The following is a 21,107-nucleotide window of genomic DNA, read 5'->3' as shown; positions in this document are numbered from 1 at the left end:
CCTACCCCTCTTGAATTCAGCTTCCCAGTTTTGCACAGCTGATATAGCTGGAGCATCATCCCATATAGCAGGGGTGTCAAACTCATTTTGGTTCAGGGGCCATATTTAGCCCAGTTTGATCTCAAGCCAGCCAGACCAGTAAAACAATGACTTAGTAACCTGTAAATAATGACAAATCCAAGTTTTTCTTTTTGTTTTAGTGCAACCCCCCCCCAAACAAATTATGAAAATATTTACATTTACAAAAAAGAAGTGAATATCCTGAAAAAACAGAAATTTTATTTGAAAAATTAGTGCAATTTTAACAATATTATGCCTCAACTTATTATTTATACATGTACATTATACACAATGTTACATAAACATTTGGTAACAGACAGAATATTGTTAAAATTTTGGGGTTTGGAACTAAAATTTGAACAATTGCTACAATATCACATTTCCTATTATTAACGCAACTACAGATCACAGTGGATCCATAAATGCACAAAACATTTAGTAACAGGCAGAATATTGTTAAAATTGCACATTTCAGGTTGTTTATCTTTGTTTTTATTTATGTATTTATTTGCATTTTATTGTGAAAGAATAGTTTTGTAAATGTAAATATTTTCACAATGTAATGTTATTTTTTTTCACTTCAATTTTTTCCACATAATTTTTCACAAAGAAAATTTGTTGTTATCATTATTTATGGTTTATTGTGTTGTTATTTTTACTGTAGATCATATTGGTCTGTATGTGGAACCTGAACCAAAATGATTTGGACAGTCTGGACTGTTCAGGTTCATTTTTGCACTTTCATCCCAAGGGCCGGAATGGAACTTTTAGCGGGCCAGATTTGGCCCCCGGGCCGCATGTTTGACACCTGTGCCCTATAGCAACCATGTCGGCATGAATATATTTGGGGGCTAACCCCTTTTTCTGCAGACATTTGATAAGACCACGGTGCCACGGATGGTTCACCAAATGTCTCTGGTACTACTTTTCAAAGTCCTAAATTATTTATCCACTGTGCGTTTATCTGGAAGGACACCATGCAATTAATATCAGGAGAGGTTGAATTTAACCCTTTTGTGTATACTGGTCACTACAGTGGACAGCTATTCTATAGCTGTTCTCTTGTATATTCATGGATTTTGTTGTTCTTTTTTTTTTTTTTTTTTTTTTTTTTTTTTTTTTTTTTTTTTTTACACATATCTTTATTAAAGTTTTAAGACATTACATATCTTTTCTGACATGAATTGGTAACATTATGTAGATCTCTCCTGAGCATAAACCCCAGAATCACAAGCCCTCCCCATAGTTTTCACACAATTTATCAGTAAATACATGTTTCTGTGCGTCAAAAATTAAACGTGGTGTCCAGCTGAGTGGACATTTTTGCAGCTTCATGAAAGATAGGTTCATATATTTTTTTTTTTTTTTCATTGTTATTTTTTAATGTATTTTTGAAATTATTTTTATTTATGTATTTATTTATTACTTATTTTTCAGAAGAAATTTTTCAATTGCATTGTTTTTTTTGTTTTTTTTTCATGCCTAAAGAGGAATAAAAACACTCAGGAAAAAATTTTGATTAAGGTTCTCATAATTTGTGCATGAAAGGGTTAATGTATGCCAAGTTTCATTGCTGTGGAATAATTCCTTCTAAGTCAGGCTAGGAACTTTTCAGCCCCCCCGTATAGGGACAAAAAAAAAGGATTTTTTTTTTTTTTTTTTTTTTTAAATCTTCACATTAATAAAAGTAGAAATGCAAGTATAATTTTAGTCAAATTGGAGAAGGTGCAAAAGTTTTAAGCACTTGAAATTACATGAATTAGAAGTACATAGGACATATATGGTAGATTTAGAAAATAACTGAAAAGTATTAAAATGTACTATGTGTCTACAATGATGTAACTGAGTACCTCCATTTTCAATATTTTATGTAACTGGGAAACTATCTCAAAGGCATTCAAAATTCTAAGAAAAATGTTTTTAAAAATCTAATTATAAATATATTAATAGAATGATTTATAAAAAAAAAAAAAAAGCGACTACAGTGCACACTTCTTGTTTCTCGCGGAGACCGGAAGTGCAGCTCCACCGGCTCGTGCCCCAGGTGGCCCACTCCAATCAGCTGGCCCACCTGTCTTTAAATGGAGCCGGCGTCAGAGTATGGCTGCGTTCAAAGCTCCGGTTTTCCACCGTCACCCGTGGGTAAGTAGCTGCAGCGGCCAGGCAGGGGAGCTCGGTACACGGCTGTGGTCATGGCCAGGACTGGGTTCTGCGACTCCAAGCCTCTGCTGGACTTACACAACAAGGTGAGAGCGACCAAAGCATTCAGAGAAACACTGAGGAGAAGTGAGGAGGTTACAACCACATGTAAAGTTCTGTTTTTAAATGCACGGCTTACTTTGAATGACTGTGTGTACTTAGAGTATTCATTCAACCATCTCGAGTAGAAATAAGCACCAAAGCTGGGCACCATTATTGACGCTGGCTTTCAATTTTTGTTCCATTAAAGGCTGTAAATACTGTTGTTTTGGTGTTCAAGCTTCAAGGCTTGTAATTATCATCACCTGAAAGACCAGGTGTCTTGGAGTCTCTGATTAGAGGGTTGGAACTGGCCTCCTGATTCTATACTACTACAGGTTTTATAGTAGATCCTTTACTTAACGACGCAAAATCCTCATCGAGTTTAACCCTTTCATATGAGAACGTTAATCAAGATTTTTTTTTCCTTAGTGTTTTTATTCCTCTTTAGGCATGGGAAAAAAATCCAATATGTGATTGTGTTTTGTTTTGTTTGTTTGTTTTTTTTATCAACCTATTTTTCATGGAGTTACAAAAATGTCCACTCAGCTGGACACCATGTGTTTAATTTTAGAAGCAATAAAACATGTATTTTCTGATATACTGTGTAAAAACTATTAAACAGAAATATTTTAATACTGCTAATCTGATGTTTTCTCACATTTTAATATACTCTAATACTACAGTAGTTATTACTTACTTTATAGAAATAGTATACAAAAATTTTTTTAAAAAATGCACCAACAAAAAAACCTGTTAATTATAATCTAATAACAATTTGCATTTTTTTTGCGCTCAAACATGTTAACGCAGATCAGGTTTATCTAGAACGGCAAAGTTGCAGTAATGGTATGAATGTCAGTGTATGAGATGATGCATAAGTGTCAACTGTGTTGGCTGATATGGAACTAAAACAACAAAATCCATGAATATACAAGAGAACAGCTGGAGAAGAACTGTCCACTGTAGTGACCACTATGCATGAAAGGGTTAAAAAGTCTCTTCCCAACAGTCAACTGAACAAGAGCAACACAGATGGAAAACAAGTCAAGACACAATAAACAACTTTCATACACTATAAATACAATGCCTAGTAAAACATAGAAGGACTGATAATAGACTAATTCAGGCACAATATCAGTACAACTTTAGAATCCCATTTACCAAGTCCTTAAAAATGGACTTTAGTTTCCCCCCAAAATAATGAGTTCCTACACTTTCAAGTTCCCTTGTAAATTATTCCATAATAAAGCAGCATATCAAAAAGCTGTTTTACCAATCTGTTCTGTTCTCACTGCACTACCAGCTTGAAGCCTTTGTAGCATTTTAACCCTTTCATGTACGAATTATGAGAACCTTAATCAAATTTTTTTCGTGTTTTTATTCCTCTTTAGGCATGAAAACAACGTGATTGAAAATTCTCTTCTGAAAAATAAATAAATATATATAGAAAAATTCTTATGAACCTATTTTTCATGAAGTTGCAAAAATGTCCACTCAGCTGGACACCACACATTTCATTTTTGACTCACAGAAACATGTATTTACTGATAAACTGTGTGAAAACTATGGGGAGGGCTTGTGATTCTCAGGGTTTATGCTCAGGAGAGATTTACATAATGTTACCAATTCATGTCAGAAAAGATATGTATTGTCTTAAAACTTTTATAAAGATATGTGTGTGTAAAATAAATAAATAAATCCATGAATATACAAGAGAACAGCTGTAGAATAGCTGTCCACTGTAGTGACCAGTATGCATGAAAGGGTTGAAGTGTCCAGGATGGCAGCAGTAACAATGCAAAGACCTTATCTTCTCTTCAGGTGGATGAGAGGCGAGCCCCCTTAAAATCTTGGGCTAATGCCTGTGGACCTAAAGAGTGCTGGCAGAGTGTAGTAGATGAGTCCAGGATGGCCCTCATCAAAATGGAACCAGAGCGCAGATGGGTATGCATATGGTCCTGCTTAAGCACCAGTGCCACAGCATAGAGCTTGTCTTGGTTTTTGTTTTGGGCGGTTTTAAGGAATACTGTCAGATGTGCAGATGTTGCTCTAATCCTACTGTGCTAGAAATAATTTTTATTCACAATAGATGTTAAAGAGCATGTGTTTTGTATGCTGCATTAGTACAATACTGCTTTCATTGTCTGCCTACAGGACAGGAGGATGTTCACACAGACAAGTGAAAGTATCTTCATGGAGTTCCATGAAGACAGTCTGACATGCTCATCTGAAAGTCTAATTAATATTAGAGGTATCTGAGCTTTTTTACACACTGACCCTTCAGCAGTTGTCCTGAATGTGCCACAAGTTCTACATTGTTGAGTAAAGGTTTTAAAACGCCTGCAGCTGTAAAGTGTTATTATCAGCTCTATATGCATGTAGACTTGTGCAGCAAAAAAAATCTAATTTCTCACGTTGTGGAAATGATGGCTGAAAAACAAGCTGCTTGTGTGTCACCGCTTATGTTGTCCTCTCCTCCTTTCTGTGGAGCAGATGGGTGCATGGAGGAGTCTGTGTTTCTTTACCCTCATGGGCTGCAGGGGCTTCACAGCCTTCAGGCACTGGTGCCCAGTCTGCTGCGACGAGAAGTGGAGATGGCCTTGGAGAAACTGGACCTCATATTCGACCATACGTACGCCTGGGAACTGTTCTTGGATATGATGGTGAGGCGTCCAGGACATGGCACTTCTTTTTTTTTTTTTTTTTTTTTTTTTTTAACTGCATCTTATCGATCAGCAAACAGTGCTTGGTACCTGAGTGCACTGAAAATGGCAACATTTTTTACAAATGACTGGATCTGTTTACACTATTTTCCTCACCCTGCAGGAAAGTCAAAAACATCACACTCTCTCCAATGCTGACTTGCCCCAGCACTTTACTGATGCCACTCGTGCGATCCTGGTAGACTGGCTCATTCAAGTTCATGTATGTTCTTTACTGCATAACCTAACCATCATAATATTCAATTTGATTGTTTCAAGCCTGTTAAACACAACATGTGGCATGCTGAGTTTGTCTTGATGTCTTAAGTTGCCTAGCCTCTCAAATGAATAACATGTGACTAAAACACACTCCAATAGGAAATGATGCATTTCCAGGATGAGACCCTATATCTGGCTATACACCTGCTCAACCGCTCCCTGCGCCAGGTTAAGGTGACCACAGCCAACCTGCAGCTCCTTGGCATAGTTTGCCTTTTCATTGCTGCAAAAAAGGAAGAGTGTCTTCTCCCTGAGGTAACCTTCCTAAACAGGCCAATTTTCACTGACATTTTGACAGCACAATAGGAAAGCCACTGCTTGGGTTAAGATTACTAATCCTCTTGTTTGGACAGACCCAAAAATGTCTGACAAAAAGGCCTATAAATTGTAATGGGGAAATAACATTCTAATTTGGGTGCTTTTGTTTGTAGGGTTTTTTGGTCCAATGGCCCAAAAGGCCTGATGGACTATTGGTATCAGTTGTTGTCCGTCCATAAACAGTTTTTCAAGAATCTTCTCCAAAACAGTCAGCCAGACTCAACTGGGATTCATAACAGAGGTTTTTTGGGGCTAGGTCTAACAAGTTTGTTCAAAGAATTAAGAAATGTTGATTTTTGGAATAAATAAATAAATAAAGCAAGAAAGAAAGCAAGAAAGAAAGCAAGAAAGAAAGCAAGAAAGAAAGCAAGAAAGAAAGCAAGAAAGAAAGCAAGAAAGCAAGAAAGAAAGAAAGAAAGAAAGAAAGAAATATTTATTTATTTATTTATTTATTTATTTATTTTTTAAATCTGCATTGTTTATAATGGGGAAACTTTCAAAGTGCTATAACTTCAAAACAGTTGAAGATATTGATATAATTGCATTGGCAAAAAGATAAGAAGTGGCATATGAGCTTTCATTTGGTGCCGTGACCTTGAAAGGTCAAATGAATGTCAATGTCTTTAAATATGCTGTTTGACTACAGAACCCTTGGTCCTATTTTATTCTTAAAATGTTTGCAGAGTTTATAGTCCCATTGTGTAAATAAGCAGGAGATAAAATATCCTCTTTCTCTTCCACTGCTTGTGTCAGGTCTCTGAGCTCTGCTCCTTGATGGACCATACGTACACTAAACATCAGCTGCTTCGGATGGAGCGCAAAGTTTTGTCTGTGCTAAAGTTTGATCTGTCTTACTGTCCCCCGTTGCATTTCCTCCTCCTCTTTGCTTCGATCGCTCGCTGCAGTGATAAGGTGGATTTTACTAGTTGTACTACGCACTTCAGAACATTTCAATAACTTTGTAATTGCAGCAATATTTTGAAGTCTGAAGGATCGTCACCTGTGCTCCTAGGTGGTGTGGATGGGTCGTTATCTGCTGGAGCTGTCTCTCTTTGAGGGTCAGTGTGTGGTTTTCCTGCCTTCACAGCTGGCAGGAGCAGCTCTCTGCCTGGCTCGCCAAGTCCTCCAGGAACCCCCAACCCCAGAGGGAGAGGCTGCTTGGTGTTTAGCTTTCAGCATCCATATTGGCAGGTGTGTGTATCAGGTCACAGTGAAATTAGTCTGATTATTTGGTTACTTTTAAATGGTTCTTGCCTTTAGACCCGCAGAGTCTTATCTTCTAGTTTAACAGAGTCGTCCTCCATGCTTTGTTTCAGTGAGATGGTCTTGCTGAGTATCATGCGCATTCTGGCCAGTGCAGCAGCAAAGGCCCAAACCCAGGATACTTGTGCTACTTTTATTAAATTCTCCTCCCCTGAGACAATGCACGTCAGCAGACATCCCGCTCTCAACATCGCCACTGGTGTGCTGGATGTATGGAGCTGATACAAGGCCACAGAATGAAAACCAACAAAGCCTCAGGATACTGATTCAACTCTGTATCATTTAAGGACTTGATTTCTATGTAGTCTAGTGCTATATACTGACTACAGATCCAGGTAGTTACAATGGAAGTGGGAGGCAGAAATATGAAAGATTTGATGCAAAACATTGATCATTGAAGAAATGCATGTAAACTACAAGTGGCTTAGCCTGCTTAATGGCACCCCAATTTAAGGCTCTTATCTTGCAGCTGATATAGAGATTACAATTGTACCAATGTGTCCTTGTTATGTTCAGAGGATGTGGGCTGTTTATAAAATTATGTGAGATGTTTTAATGTTAAAATAAAGTGTCTGCTGCAGCATACAGCGTTCCACTGTTTTTTGAACAAATGTGTGGCTTGAATGTTGGTGTTCAGACATAACGCTTGGGTTTAACTTTCAATATGAGTCTGACCTCCAACTGCATTGCTGCTCATATTGGTTTTAGTGTTGATGTGAACTATCAACAGCAGGGGTAAGATGTGCTCACCCATTACCAAAAAATTAAGCTTCCAAACACAGAATAAAATATGAAGCTCATTGTTCACATCTGTACTGTCAAGTTTTTAAAACAAGACTCCTTTGGTCAAAATAACTGTCTTGACATGCTACATCGGCTAATAGTTTCCATTACACCTCTGTTTAAGACAAACCGTCAAACCACATCAGTTCTGTTTTGTCAAATGTTTGGTTTTTTTTGTTTTTTTTCCCCCAATAGCTGCATTAAAGCGCTGCTTTGAATTGTTCAATGTTAGAAGTGTCAGTTTAGTCAGGAAAATGTATCAGCAGTGAACTTAATCTTATAACCCATTTGGACAAGAGGCTGTAGTGAATGTGGAAACACCATCTTCTGCAGCGATGATTCACCAATTAGACCCGTACAGTCTGACAAATGACAATGCTTATGGATTTTTATGTCCAGTCAATTCTATTTTGCTGAATAAGTCACGTTTTTTCAGCTTTCTCTATTTTGATATGTTTGAATTTACTGAGCTTTTCATCAACATCTCCATGATCAGCAACTTAAATGTAGGATAATACCTGATTTTCACTGAAACATGCAAATCTCAGAGAATAATATTCAAATAAATGGTGATAAATCACTTAAAAGTTAGATGTATCGAACAAAAATTGGTACAAAACTAGTTCTAGCTTGTTAAACATTAAAGCACACCAATACTTGAGTCATGCAACAGTGCAGAACACCTGTGAAACTGTGCTTTCATTCTTGTCATAAATTGAGTTCTGATATCACTGGTCCATAAGCAATGAGTGAAGAATAAAGATGTTGAAAAATTAAGAAAAAAAAAAAATGCTGGTTGACTGTAGTTTCCACAATATGAAAAATATGAAATTCTGACAATTTCTGAAAGAATGGTTTTAGGGTGGCTGTGGCTCAGTTGGTAGAGTGGGTCATCCAATGACCAAAGGGTTGGCGGTTCAAATCCTGGCTCCAACTGTCCACATGTCAAAGTGTCCTTGGGCAAGACACTGAACCCTAAATTGCTCCCAGTAGGGGAGCACCTTGCATGGCAGCAGCTGCCCGCTAGTATATGAGTGTGTGTGAGAGAATGGGTGAATGTGAGGAATTGTAAAGTGCTTTGGGCACCATGAAGGTGTATAAAATTCGCTATACAAGTTCAGTCCATTTACCATTTTAAACAGCAAGAATGTTTGTGTCAAAGCTACTAAATATACTTCAGAACACTGTCTGCACATTACAATACATTCACTTTTCATGTTCATTCTAATGGAAGGTTTATAAATCTATTGTATAAATGTACAGTAAGTGGATAAATGCTTTCAGGCACTCTTAAAATTTGGCACTCAAATTTCATGAAGTATTTGCAGAAAAGTATTTTTTTTGTCTTTCAAAAGGTGTGGCTGCATCAGACACAAGGAAATACAAATATTGTCTCTCTCTCTCTCTCTCTCTCTCTCTCCTTCTTATACATATATATATATATATATATATATATATATATATATATATATACATACACACACATATTTTTTGTTTGTTTTTGATAAGAAAAAATCTGAATTTTTGACAGTTTCAACATTTCATGCCCTGATATATTTCAAAGGGTCTCTTTGTATCGGGTATCTTGCTGAAACATCCACCTTTGACCTCGATGGAACAGAGCAACTACAGAAGGGAGGGAGCGTATGCGTTTGGAGAATGTAACAATATTTGGCAGAGTTCAATAACTTGAGACTGATTCTCAATGTATATGTCACAAATGCATGGGGTGTCCAAAAACCTTTTTTTTCCATCACTGTACACAGACCAATATGTAAGCCTAATAATAGCCCACTTCATCATATACTTTGAAAACATCAGCAAACCAGCAGTTTTGTCATGTGTTTTCCAGTTCATCTTATTAAAGTATGTAAGATTTCGCACATTTCATCTCTGAGGCTAATAATTTTTAAAACATTGTAGACCAGTGTACTTCAGACTCATCCAGCCTGCAGCCTGGGCACAGTTTCATCCTTGCTAAACATGTCCAAATATGAGGTCAGCTGCGGATAACAAGTTAAGTAAAAGAGAAAACGACCTCATGTAGTTTCGTATGTGAATTTTGTTGCTACCACCTATTCCCTCGGGCTTCACAGATCTATCCCAGATAGCAAAATCATTATGGCTTAAATGTGGCCCAAAACTGGCATGCCATTTTGGCAAAGTTCTGGGCGGATGTATGAATGGCCCAAAGTAGGCAAGCCAAAATCAAACCAGAAGGAAGCCAAAATTCACCCAAAACTAATAGTGGACTTCCAAAATATAGCCATAATTGTTCCAGAAAAGCCCCAAATACCCGTAATCCTGGCAAAAAGTAGCCAAAACTGACCCAAAGAGAGGCCAAAAGGAAGCCAAAATTCACCCAAAATTTGTGCTGATCATGCTTTTAAAATGAAGTGGGGTTTTCTTCTGGGTAGAAATTCCTGCTCTTTGCGCAGTGTTTTGGCTTTACAGAAATATGCCCAAACACAACCAAAACACATCTATATATGGAATAAGATGTTGTCGCTCTTTAGTCAGTCTTCTAGTGATGTGACATTCATGAACGAATCGAATCTTTTGAACAGCTCTTTGAAATGAATGATGGGAACCGAGTCTTTGTAATGAGCCATTCTTTTTCTTTTTTTTTTTTATTAATAACAGTGATTAATCATTGTTGTGTTTTGTGTAATTTTTTCCATATGTTTACACACATTTATGGTTCTTGTTTTGAGGAGAATAAAATGTTATTTCATAAGAAAATGTTTTATTTTCTTCTTCATTTTTAGGCTACAGACTAGTCCACATAATGTACTGTGATGTTTTTTGTCAAATTCCAGCATTTGCCTAATGTCACCTCTCATGTCATGTATTTAGCCCACACATTTTAATAAACTATATTACAAACATATTTATGACCCTTTACTACAGTTTGACATATCCTTATTTAACATATTGCAATATTATCTGGGCTAGTACATACACAACATCTATCAAACCACTCTATCAACTATAAAAGCGCTTTGTCAGAATCGCAGCCAATGCTACTTTTACAGCTGCTACTTTTTCTGTTTCACCACTTAAAAGTTATGACTGTGTATGATATCAACAAATTTCAGATTGCCTTATTTGTCCATAAAATTGTTAATAACAGTTCATGTTTACCTGATCAATACGAAGGCTTCTTCCGGTTCAACTCAGACATTCATCACCATAGTACAAGACAGCGGAATCTACTAAGACCAATTACGACCAAATTCAATCAGAAACAATTTACAATACTGTATATGGGCCCCATCATATGGAACAATTTAACCCAGTCACAGCAAACCTGTGTGCTCTTACCCACATTCAAAAAACTCTTATAACTGGATTTCATAGAACATCCAAGCACTACTTTCACCTCATCTGTTTGTTCTTCTTGATTCATTTATCATTTTTCTTAGTTAGATAACTTATTAGTTTCATTCTGAATTTCGTTTCATAGTTTTGTCGATTCTTATTTATTTCTACGTGCACTGCTTACAATGTATTTAGTTTAGTTTTGTTTGTTGTTGTTTTTTACTTATTTCCTTCTTTTAATTAACCCTTTCAAGCATAAATTATGAGAACCTTAGTCCAGATTATTTTTCTGAGTGTTTTAATTCCTCTTTAGGCATGAAAAAACCGTGTGATTGAATTTTTGTTATTGAACCAATTTTTTAATGAAGGTAGATTTGTTTCTTTATTGCTCTAACCATAAAAAATATTCTCAATAAAAAAAAAGTGTTGAATGCAAAAAAAAATGTAAGATCCAAAAAATTGCATTTGAACACTTTTTTCTTTGATTGACAGTTTTTGTTTTTTTTTTGATTGAAAATATTTGTTTTTGGTTTGTACTTGTAGCATAGTAAATGTACTGTGATTCATTCCACTACTAGAAAACAAAGTCAAATAAAGCAAGTTTGGGTGATTTAACTGGAAAAATATTCAATAAAATAATCAGAAATATAATTAAAATAACAAAATATGACGAATGCAAAAAATATTTAAGATCCAAAAAATTGCATTTGAATGCTTTTTTTCTTTGAGTCAGTTTTTTTTTCCTTGAAATGAATTTTTTTTTATTGATTTTTTGGGGGGGGTTAAAACAACAAATAAACAAGTCTACCTTTGTAATTTTTCATGGAGTTCCAAAAATGTCCACTCCGCCGGACACCGTGTGTTTAATTTTTGAAGCAAAAAATGCAACATCAGAAAGTAATATACTGTGTGAAAACTATAAAATCAAAACATTTTTAACACAGCTAATCTGATGTTTTCTCACATTTTATCATATTACCAATTTTTATTAGCAATTGACTTACACTCAAACATGTTACTGCAGATCAGGTTTATCAAGAACAGCAAAGTTACAGTAATGGTATGAATATCAGTGTATTATTATGGGATGGTGCAAAAGTGTCCACTGTGTTGACTGATATGGAACAAAAACAACAAAACCCATGAATATACAAGAGAACAGCTGTAGAATAACTGTCCACTGGAGTGACCACTATGCATGAAAGGGTTCATTTTGTTTATTTATGATTGTATATCATATTAGACACTGCAAATGCTTTTTTTTATTTCAAGTCTTTGGGGAGGCCCACGATAAACCACTTTGGTCTTTGGCTTCCCCGGCATGTCTTTTACTGTTATTGTGTTTTTAATGTCTTGTATACATGCGAATGAACAACAAACAAACTTTTTTACGGTAAGATAATATTTACACTTTAATTAAACACTTTTAAAATGTAATGTCAATCATCACATGTAACCTACAGGGGTTGGACAAAATAATGGAAACACCTTCACCTCAAGATGATAATGCCCCAATCCATACAGCTAGAATTGTTAAAGAATGGCATGAGGAACATTCTAATGAAGTTGAGCATCTCGTATGGCCGTCACAGTCCCCAGACCTCAACATTATTGAGCATTTATGGTCAGTTTTAGAGATTCAAGTAAGACGTCGATTTCCACAGCCATCGTCTCTAAAAGAGTTGGAGGGTATTCTAACTGAAGAATGGCTTAAAATTCCTTTGGAAACAATTCACAAGTTGTATGAATCAATACCTCAGAGAACTGAGGCTGTAATTGCCGCAAAAGGCGGACCTACACCATATTAAATTATATTTTGTTGATTTTTTAAGGTGTTTCCATTATTTTTTCCAACCCCTGTATTTAGCCATGAAAACATTGGTGTTTCAAAATAATGCAAAAACCACTAAAGAGTCAGTCTTTTGAACAGCTCTTTTCAGTGAACGGCTCCCCTCAAAGAGCCAAAAGTCCCATCACTACAATCTTCTGGCTTACCATAAACATGCCATACCATCCCTATACTTGATCCCACTCTTTTGGTTAACCACACATATGCCATAACTCAGCCATATATTGCTGGTGCCTCCATATCTATTATGGATAACCTTAATCATACCACAGTTAAGCCTAAAGGTTTTCATAATGCCAAAAGAAAGCCAAAAATGTCAAATGTATGCCATGATACTGCTAAAACAGTTGCTATCTGGGGTATCTCAGTGAGAGTCCTTTTGTTATCAGGCTGCTCCTTTCCCATTCACTACCCCCTCCCACGCGCGCCGATACACGTGCAGTCGTCTGTGATTGGCCTTCGTAGTTCCTGGAGGACCAATCAGATTTGAGTTCTCGCAGAAGGTTCACATTATTGTGTCTGGTTAAAGGAGGTCCGACTCCGACTGTGGGCCCGTGGGTTCATTTAAGGTAACGCGGACATTTCTCTTCCATATCCCGTGTTTTTGTATCATCGGTGGGGAAATTTACCCCCACGCCATTGCCATATCGAGCAGTATATCGATGCATTGTCTGTTACAACATTTTAATAATTCAACGTGTTGTCGTCGCGTTAAATAGAGGCGTCAAGCTAGCTGCAATATTTCACCGGGATTTCACAATAAAGGTCTGGCGGTTGACTCTCATCACAGCAAATAAGGTGAGCACGGAATTAGCAAAGCAAAAATCGAGATTATTCTGAATTTGTTGCGGTAATGTCGATGTTTTGTAATTGTAGTATGTTAGCGGTTTTTGTGACACTTTGTTTAATGCTTTTGTTTTTTAACCGGAAGTGGTGTTGCGTATTCGGAAAGATTTGACAGTGCCAAAATCTCATCCCGTTGTCACTCTTAGACCTGCGGTGTATTTGACAAAGAGGAAAATGAATCTGTTTTCTTGTATCGTCTGATTTTTTTTTATTTTTTTTTTCAATATGGCTTTATAGGTTATTTTAGGGCATGCATGCCGCTTTAAAACTAAGCGCGAAGAGGACATCTGAGGTGAATTGGAAGTAACTGGCAGTTGTAAATTTAGAGGTAAGTTTTCCCTGTAAACAGACGAACTGCTGCATCTACTGACCATGAAATGCATAGTATTTCAATGCCTGCTCCTCTTTTACTTGGTGCTTTTATTTTGTGGGATTTCACCTTTTTTTATTAGACTTCTTGGCCTGTTGCTGACCATTAGTGTCCTCTTTAATTCACTTTGATTAGAATTTGTAATGTGTTATAATGTGTTTACGACCACTGTGAGAGGAAGTGTTGTGAGGAGGGCAGGACTCAAAGTTGAATGTTACATAATAAAAGCAGAGGAAGGAGGGGGAGGACAGGCGCTGCTGTTTTAGCTGAGTGTGCTGCCTTCACGGAACCCAGTGACTCCAAATATATCTAAAGAGCAACCTGACCGGTGATGTGAAAAATAATAATAATTGTTTTTTAAAAAATAAATAACCTGAATCAGTTTGAGATAATGCACATTTTAACACAGGGTAAATTTCGGTGTGATGTTGGCACTGTGTAGCATAATGACTGTGAGCCAGAGACACAGCTCTCTGCAGAGCTTTCTTTGTTTTCACCACAGAGCCACATTTGTTACTTTGTCTGCAGTGCCTTGTGTTTTATTATAGTAGACCCATAGCCTGGGTATCAGTTAGAACAGTTTTGTGATTTTTATATAGATTACTCGACTTCCTCATGTTATTACTTGTACTTTCAAGATATGGGCAGGAGTGACTTTGATTTAATTGTAAAATGGTTTATTGCTGATTCAGCGATGTCTGCCCTAATTGTTCCTGTGTCTCTGGATTTATCTGCTATCTGCTTCACTGGATTCCAGATATGACTTAGCAACTTAAATACATCCTAGAGCTGTTCCCTTTTTCAGTCACATATTTATATATCTAACTCTTTATATTCATTGGTGTGTCTGCTGATATTTTACTATACAGTCAAGTGAGGAAGTGGTTTGGGGGCCTGTCTATTCAAATCTGTGTCTTGTTAAAATGCACAGACTCACTGCAACCAAATAACAGTATTTTTTGTGTGGGACTGGGACTCTTTATAAGTTTTCTACATTCAGCAGGGGGAAGATGACAAGATATGTGGGAACACCATGTGCATACACTTGTGGGGAGTTGTGAGTAGGGCTGAAAGAAATATTGTTATCGTATCGATATCTAGATATGAACATTCAAGATATTAATATAGATAGATAGATAGATAGATACTTTATTGATCCTTTGCAGGAAATTGTTTGTTACAACAGCAGCAGTACAAACAGTACAAGCAAAAAAAGATAAGCAACAATATAAATTATATAGATTTCCCCCGCACCTGCCCTGTATGTACAGCTCTGGAAGTCACAACAAATTTAATTTATTCATACTTTATGTTAATGTTGATGACTGGCAGTGGGTTCTTATAAATAAAACTGCACTCTCCACATTCTTTTGTATTATGATGTTTGTATTTTTCTGAAAAATGCTTGGTTTTCACCGAACCAGTAGTCATATCGTATCGATATCAAGATATCTGGCATGAGTATCGAGATATAAAATTTTGTCCATATCGTTCAGCCCTAGTTGTGAGGGCATCAAGTATCTATCTATCTATCTATCTATCTATCTATCTATCTATCTATCTATCTATCTATCTATCTATCTATCTATCTATCTATCTATCTATCTATCTATCTATCTATCTATCTATCTATCTATCTACACTCCTACCCACCCACCTACTTACCTACCCTTCCTACATACATACGTCACAGGTCTCTTTATCAAGACAACACTATCAGGTTTTTAGCAGCAATTTAATCATGAATTTTCTTATTAGGGTTTGACATGCCAAAGGAGGAGCCTTGCTTGAGTGAGGCCAGTCAGTCTGCAACGTCCAACAAAAATGCTAAGGATAAGGGAAACAAGACAACTCTCTTGACAATATGTGACACTAAAACCACGGATGGTTCCAGTGGAAGCGGCTCACACTGTAGCTCAGAAAAAGACTCTGGCTACTCTGGTGAGTGTTTCACTCTACACCTGCTCAACGTGCACTCGTGTGTGTTAAGTTTTATACTGTATTCATTTCTGCAAAGCCAGGTTAGCCACTGGATGAGGTACATGAGGTTTGGAGCATACAGCGTTCAGTGCCCTGTCTCTGAAGCATTAGGCTAGATTGATTTACAGCCTAATGCACCGATGTCTGTCTATGTGGTATCTGGTAATTATGCAAATTTGACTAGAAGGAAAAAAGCCAGTGCCCTTTCCTGCATGAGAACCAGGAAAGGAATTCTGAGTGGAAGTCTGCTACTCTGCCTAAAGGCTCTGTTTGGCTCAGTGACCTGATGGTTTTACTTTGAAAAGACTAAGTATGCCTTCAGGGGATGAGCTAAAACAATTCATGCAACCTGGCATCTTGTGATATCTTACCTTAATATGTTAAAAACCTGTTGTCAAAATGACTGCTTTCTCCCACTTCAGTTTTTAATAGAAACAACTACTTTAAGTTTTGTGGGTTTTCTTTTATTTTCTGCTTACTGTGTATTTTTTTTTCTTTTATTCCTTTCACTTTAAATGTTGTTGTTCTGTTGTGGTTTTTGTTTTTGTTTCTCTTTTCACCACCCTCACATATACCCACTCCTGTTCACTTGTGGTGTGAATGGGATTACGTGTCTGTTTTAATTGTGACTGAAAGCTTTGTGGTGACTCACTGGGTGTGTTGCCCCGTGGTGCTGTGATGCATGCAGCTAATTCACTTTTATGTTTGATGATATTCATATGGAGAAATGTTCTTTATGTTTTGTTGAATTTTTTTATTTTCTTCCTTTTAATTACATTTTTTAGTTTGTTTATTTAGCTGTATGCTGAGCCTCTACTGGTCTTTCTCAAGTCTTTTTTTAATTTCTTTTATCTGTTATGTCTTGCCTTTTTGCAGACACTGGTTCAGACTGGCAGCAGACAGATGTGGAGGACCAGCGTGGTAACAAAAGCCAGTCTGGTGGAAGTAACTGTGCAGCTTCTTCACAGTCAGGCCAAAACAACAATCTCAGGGAGGATAGTCGTGAGAATCCTACCTTGGTGCCAGTGAGGCCTGAACTCAAACCTTTATATATCATAAAGAACATGGTGCTTAAGCAGGTAAGACATGGTGCATGAGCATTTCAGCTGTCAAGGAGACCAGTTACCAGTAAAAATTAAAATCTTAGTGTCGCAATTTAGAGTAACACAAATCGCAGCACAAACCATAGTTAAATGCCTTTAAGTCTATTGTTCATTAAAATGTTTTGAACATTATCTTAAGACAAGATGTGCAAGGAGTACTCAGTAGCATTTCTCCAAATGTTAACAAAGAATTCATATAACTAAAACAAAATAACTCTGTGAAATCCTACAAAAAACTAAAAATAATGAAATGTATTGAATGTAATTTTTTTTTGCCAGCACAAAATTGAGTAGCAAAAAAGCTGTTACTCAGTGCAATACAGTAGTGTAGTGACAAAGACAGCAGCCACTCCATCAGAGCCAATGAGACACATTTGTAGATGAATTAATTACACTAGATATCATATAAGAAGTAATACACCGATACTAGGAGTTGTGACCGCAACTGCAGTTCAGCTTGTGCAACTGTATAACTGCAGGAGGCTGCAAGATAGGATCTTGTGTCTGATTGATGATATTTTGGGTTCTGTGACACTGAGCAGAGATGTGTATTGTGTAAACACACAGAATGAAAATCCCTACATTTTAAAGGTTATTTTATTTAATACTATTCACAGAGTTTTTGAGTTGATGAAAATGCGTATTTCAAAATGACTTTTTTGTCAAATAATACAGCCTCACTGACGACTTTAAAAATGCTAAATATTGGTTATATCTTCCAGGCTAATGATTGTTCAATGTTCTGATTTCTTAAAGTGCCTTCTTGTGAACCTTTTTTTTTTTTTAGAAATGTGTTATATCTCTTTCCATTTCCCTCCCTGTCACACCAGCCGGACATCATCCAGAACCGAGGTCAGCTGCTCTGGCCAAGTGGAAGCAGAGGGGCCAGTGTTTCTGGTACCAACCATGTAATAATGGTCCGGCCGCCGACTTTAGTGCCTGCCACACTTCAACTCCATAAGCCCTTGTCCCATAAAAGCAACATCACAGGGAAGAAAATAAGTGGTACTTACCTACCGATTCTTAACTCATACCCTCGTATTGCCCCACACCCCAGCAAGAAGCCACCTGACAAATCCTCATCAAACGATGAATCCCAGAATATGAGTAAACGTGTCTGCACAGAATACAAGAGTGATGATACAACTGTGACCAGGAGTGTGCATGAGCAGCACATTCATAAGCAACCCAAATTAGCAGTCAGCACATGTGGGCTGCCAGGCCCATCTCTCTCTCCAACCACAGATAATCTGACTTCCTCCAGTTCCACTAATGTTTCATCGAGCCAGGCTTCCTCATCTGCATCCACACCCTCCTTATCCACAACCAGAGGATTTCACAGAAACATTGTCATCAATACTCACCACCACTGTCTCCGTAACACAGTAGAAGTTCTCAAGAAGTCAGGTTTGCTGGATATCACACTGCGAACTAAGGAGCTGCTACGCCAGAGCAACGCAACGGAGCGGGACATAGCCCAGCTACGGCAGCACTCTGACCTACTGTGCCACACTGCCAGCACAAACCCAAACAGTATCACAGCATGGGAAAATCTACACCGGGTCATGGCTGAGACTGGCAGCTACCCCAACCTCAGTGACTTGCAAACTCTACAGACACCACATACACATTCAGAGTCAGCCAATAAACTAGAAAGTATTTCTGAAGATGACAGAGTTCCACCGGTGGGTGAGAACTCAGGCATGCCTCGCTGTGACCTTCCCACAGTGACAAACACAAGGGAGAACAGTTCTGTACCACAGCAGTCTCAGTCAGAGCAAGGCAGTGAGCTTCAGTCGAGTGACAAACCTCCTGACAAAGTTACCTTTATGCCTCCTGACAGTTCTACTGGTTAGCATAAACTGTAGTGCCTTCAAAGGAAGAGTGAGTACTCAGGGCTAGCCAATAGAGAACCAGAAGAACTGGTCAAATTTTCTAGTAATAGTGTTTAAAGTGTTAATGAGTTATCCCTTGTTATTAAATAGTCATCAAACTAAATGTCTCTGTAGCTCAGTGAAAATTAATAGTGACACATTTGGTACAAAGCCATGCCACTTGAAATTGTTTTATTGCTCAAAACACGTCAACAGAATTGAGTTTTTGAGACCTAAGAGGTGATCCTTTACAAATGTACTCAGCCTAAATCACTCTAAACATTTGAGCATAGATTTCATTCTACTACGGTCAAGGGAAAAGAGGTGTCTGCTTCCAAGATACCTGCGGAATTGTGAAAAAAAAAAATCCTCTGAAGGCGGACACTGGTTTACACTGAAGTGAAAGTGAATGCACCAATGACGCCTCCAGCAAGGACCATCTGTGAAGCTGTCATGTCAGATCATCACACACTACATCAGGAGAAATACAAATAAAACCAACTGGTAGATACAAGTGGAGGTTTTTATGACCTGATTTAGTTTAGTAATGAGAGTCAGCAGCCAAAGTAAAGACAGTGCCTTCAAGACTCAGCTGACTGTAAAGGATCTCAGAAAGGACTGTCTTCTGAAGAAACTGGTAGCTTCTGTGACGTGGGAGCTGAGGAGTGGACTCTCAGCCACATCACAGACTGCACTACACTGGACTGCCGTCAAGCCTTTTTATGCAAATGCTGGTTGAACTGCCTTAAAGCTGCAAGAGGCTGAAATCAGGGGGGAAAAGACCAGAGTTTGCTAATGCACACCCTTCTTCTGCAGCTCTCTCCTCTCTGTCCAGATGAAAAGATGCCATTTCATGCTGCAATGAGAAAAAGTGAAGCCAAAATACCAGAGCTAAGAAAGTTGCCAAATTTCTTTGACAAATGGAGTAGAGCAGTAGTGTCATGTCTGAGGGACTTGGTAATTAATGCTGACAATTACATATTTACTTCTCCATACCTCTGAAAACACCAGTCATTGGACAAAATCTTATGTCACAGGGTAGATTTTCTTCATCCTGTTTACAAGGTCAGAAGACGCAGTAAGTGTCTTTCTTCTTAGACCACTTGAAGTAGTTTGCTGAAGGTGATCATGCAATTGTGTCCAGTGATGCCACTGCCATCAAGGCCATCACACAGTGAGCTTTACTCAGCTTTACCTCCTTATTCCTCATCAGGCTGATTATAAGGCTCTTGGTTCATTTCACAAAATACATTAGTGGAAAAAAATGTTTTTGGACACCCTTAAAATTTTACACAATCTCAAATATTACTGTTTGCAGAAAAATCTTTTTTGTGTCTCAAAAGGTATGACTGCATCAGACAGACACAAACAAATGCAAATATTTTATTACCTACGCCAAGGAGGTTATGTTTTCATTGGGGTTTGTCTGTCTGTCAGTTAGCAAGATAACTCAAAAAGTTATGGATGGATTTTGATGAAATTTTCAAGAAATGTTGATACTGGCACAAGGAACAAATGACTGAATTTTGGTGGTGATCAGGGGGGACTGATCTGCCTTAGTGGAGGTCTGTGCTCTCCAAGTGCTTTTCTAATTGTATTTTTACCTCCGCCAGGAGGTATTGTGATCACTTTCCTTTGTGTGTTTGCATGTGTGCGTGCGTGTGTAATAATAATGATAATAATGGATTAGATTTATATAGCACTTTTCTATGAACGCATACAGAGGATCCATTCTTCATTCGCTCTCACATTCCCCCTCTGGTGGTGGTAAACTACATTTGTAGCCACAGCTGCCCTGGGGCAGACTGACAGAAGCGTGGCTGCCAATCTGTGCCTACGGCCCCTCAAACCACCAAACATTCACACACCAGTGTGAGTAGCAGCACTGGAGGCAAGGAGGGTGAAGTGTCTTACCCAAGGACATAATAGCACACAGAAAGAGCAGGATTCGAACCGCCAACCCTTCGGTTATTGGACGACCTGCTCTACCATCTGGGCCATGGTCGCTTTTTGTTAGCAAGATAGTTCAAAAAGTCAGGGATGGATTTTCATGAAATTTTCAGGAAATGTTGATACTGGCACAAAGAAGAAATGATTAACTTTTGGTGGTGATTGGTG

General features: G+C 37.7%; 2 protein-coding genes across 4 annotated transcripts; both read left to right on the top strand.

The window, feature by feature from the left end:
* The first annotated feature begins 2,076 nt into the window (after positions 1 to 2,076).
* Positions 2,077 to 7,423, top strand: ccnp (cyclin P). The gene is made up of 9 exons (XM_030152644.1): positions 2,077 to 2,306; positions 4,123 to 4,245; positions 4,456 to 4,552; positions 4,795 to 4,964; positions 5,128 to 5,226; positions 5,382 to 5,537; positions 6,354 to 6,512; positions 6,613 to 6,791; positions 6,917 to 7,423. Exons 1-9 carry the CDS (start codon positions 2,253 to 2,255, stop codon positions 7,083 to 7,085), a joined length of 1,206 nt encoding a protein of 401 aa, XP_030008504.1. The 5' UTR covers positions 2,077 to 2,252; the 3' UTR covers positions 7,086 to 7,423.
* Positions 7,424 to 13,366: 5,943 nt separating this feature from the next.
* Positions 13,367 to 20,254, top strand: LOC115432195 (CLOCK-interacting pacemaker-like). 3 transcript variants are annotated; one of them, XM_030153067.1, is made up of 6 exons: positions 13,369 to 13,385; positions 13,536 to 13,614; positions 13,900 to 13,990; positions 15,791 to 15,973; positions 16,889 to 17,091; positions 17,946 to 20,254. In XM_030153067.1, exons 4-6 carry the CDS (start codon positions 15,799 to 15,801, stop codon positions 18,969 to 18,971), a joined length of 1,404 nt encoding a protein of 467 aa, XP_030008927.1. In that variant the 5' UTR covers positions 13,369 to 13,385; positions 13,536 to 13,614; positions 13,900 to 13,990; positions 15,791 to 15,798; the 3' UTR covers positions 18,972 to 20,254. The 3 variants fall into 3 exon arrangements, with proteins under 3 accessions (XP_030008928.1, XP_030008927.1, XP_030008926.1); XM_030153068.1 differs by lacking the exon at positions 13,536 to 13,614 and having other exon boundaries at positions 13,367 to 13,385; XM_030153066.1 differs by lacking the exon at positions 13,369 to 13,385 and having other exon boundaries at positions 13,397 to 13,614.
* The last annotated feature ends 853 nt before the right edge of the window (positions 20,255 to 21,107 follow it).

The sequence above is a fragment of the Sphaeramia orbicularis genome, chromosome 13, assembly GCF_902148855.1.
Source record: "Sphaeramia orbicularis chromosome 13, fSphaOr1.1, whole genome shotgun sequence".
NCBI lineage: Eukaryota > Metazoa > Chordata > Actinopteri > Kurtiformes > Apogonidae > Sphaeramia > Sphaeramia orbicularis.
This window is presented reverse-complemented; position numbering and strand designations above follow the sequence as displayed.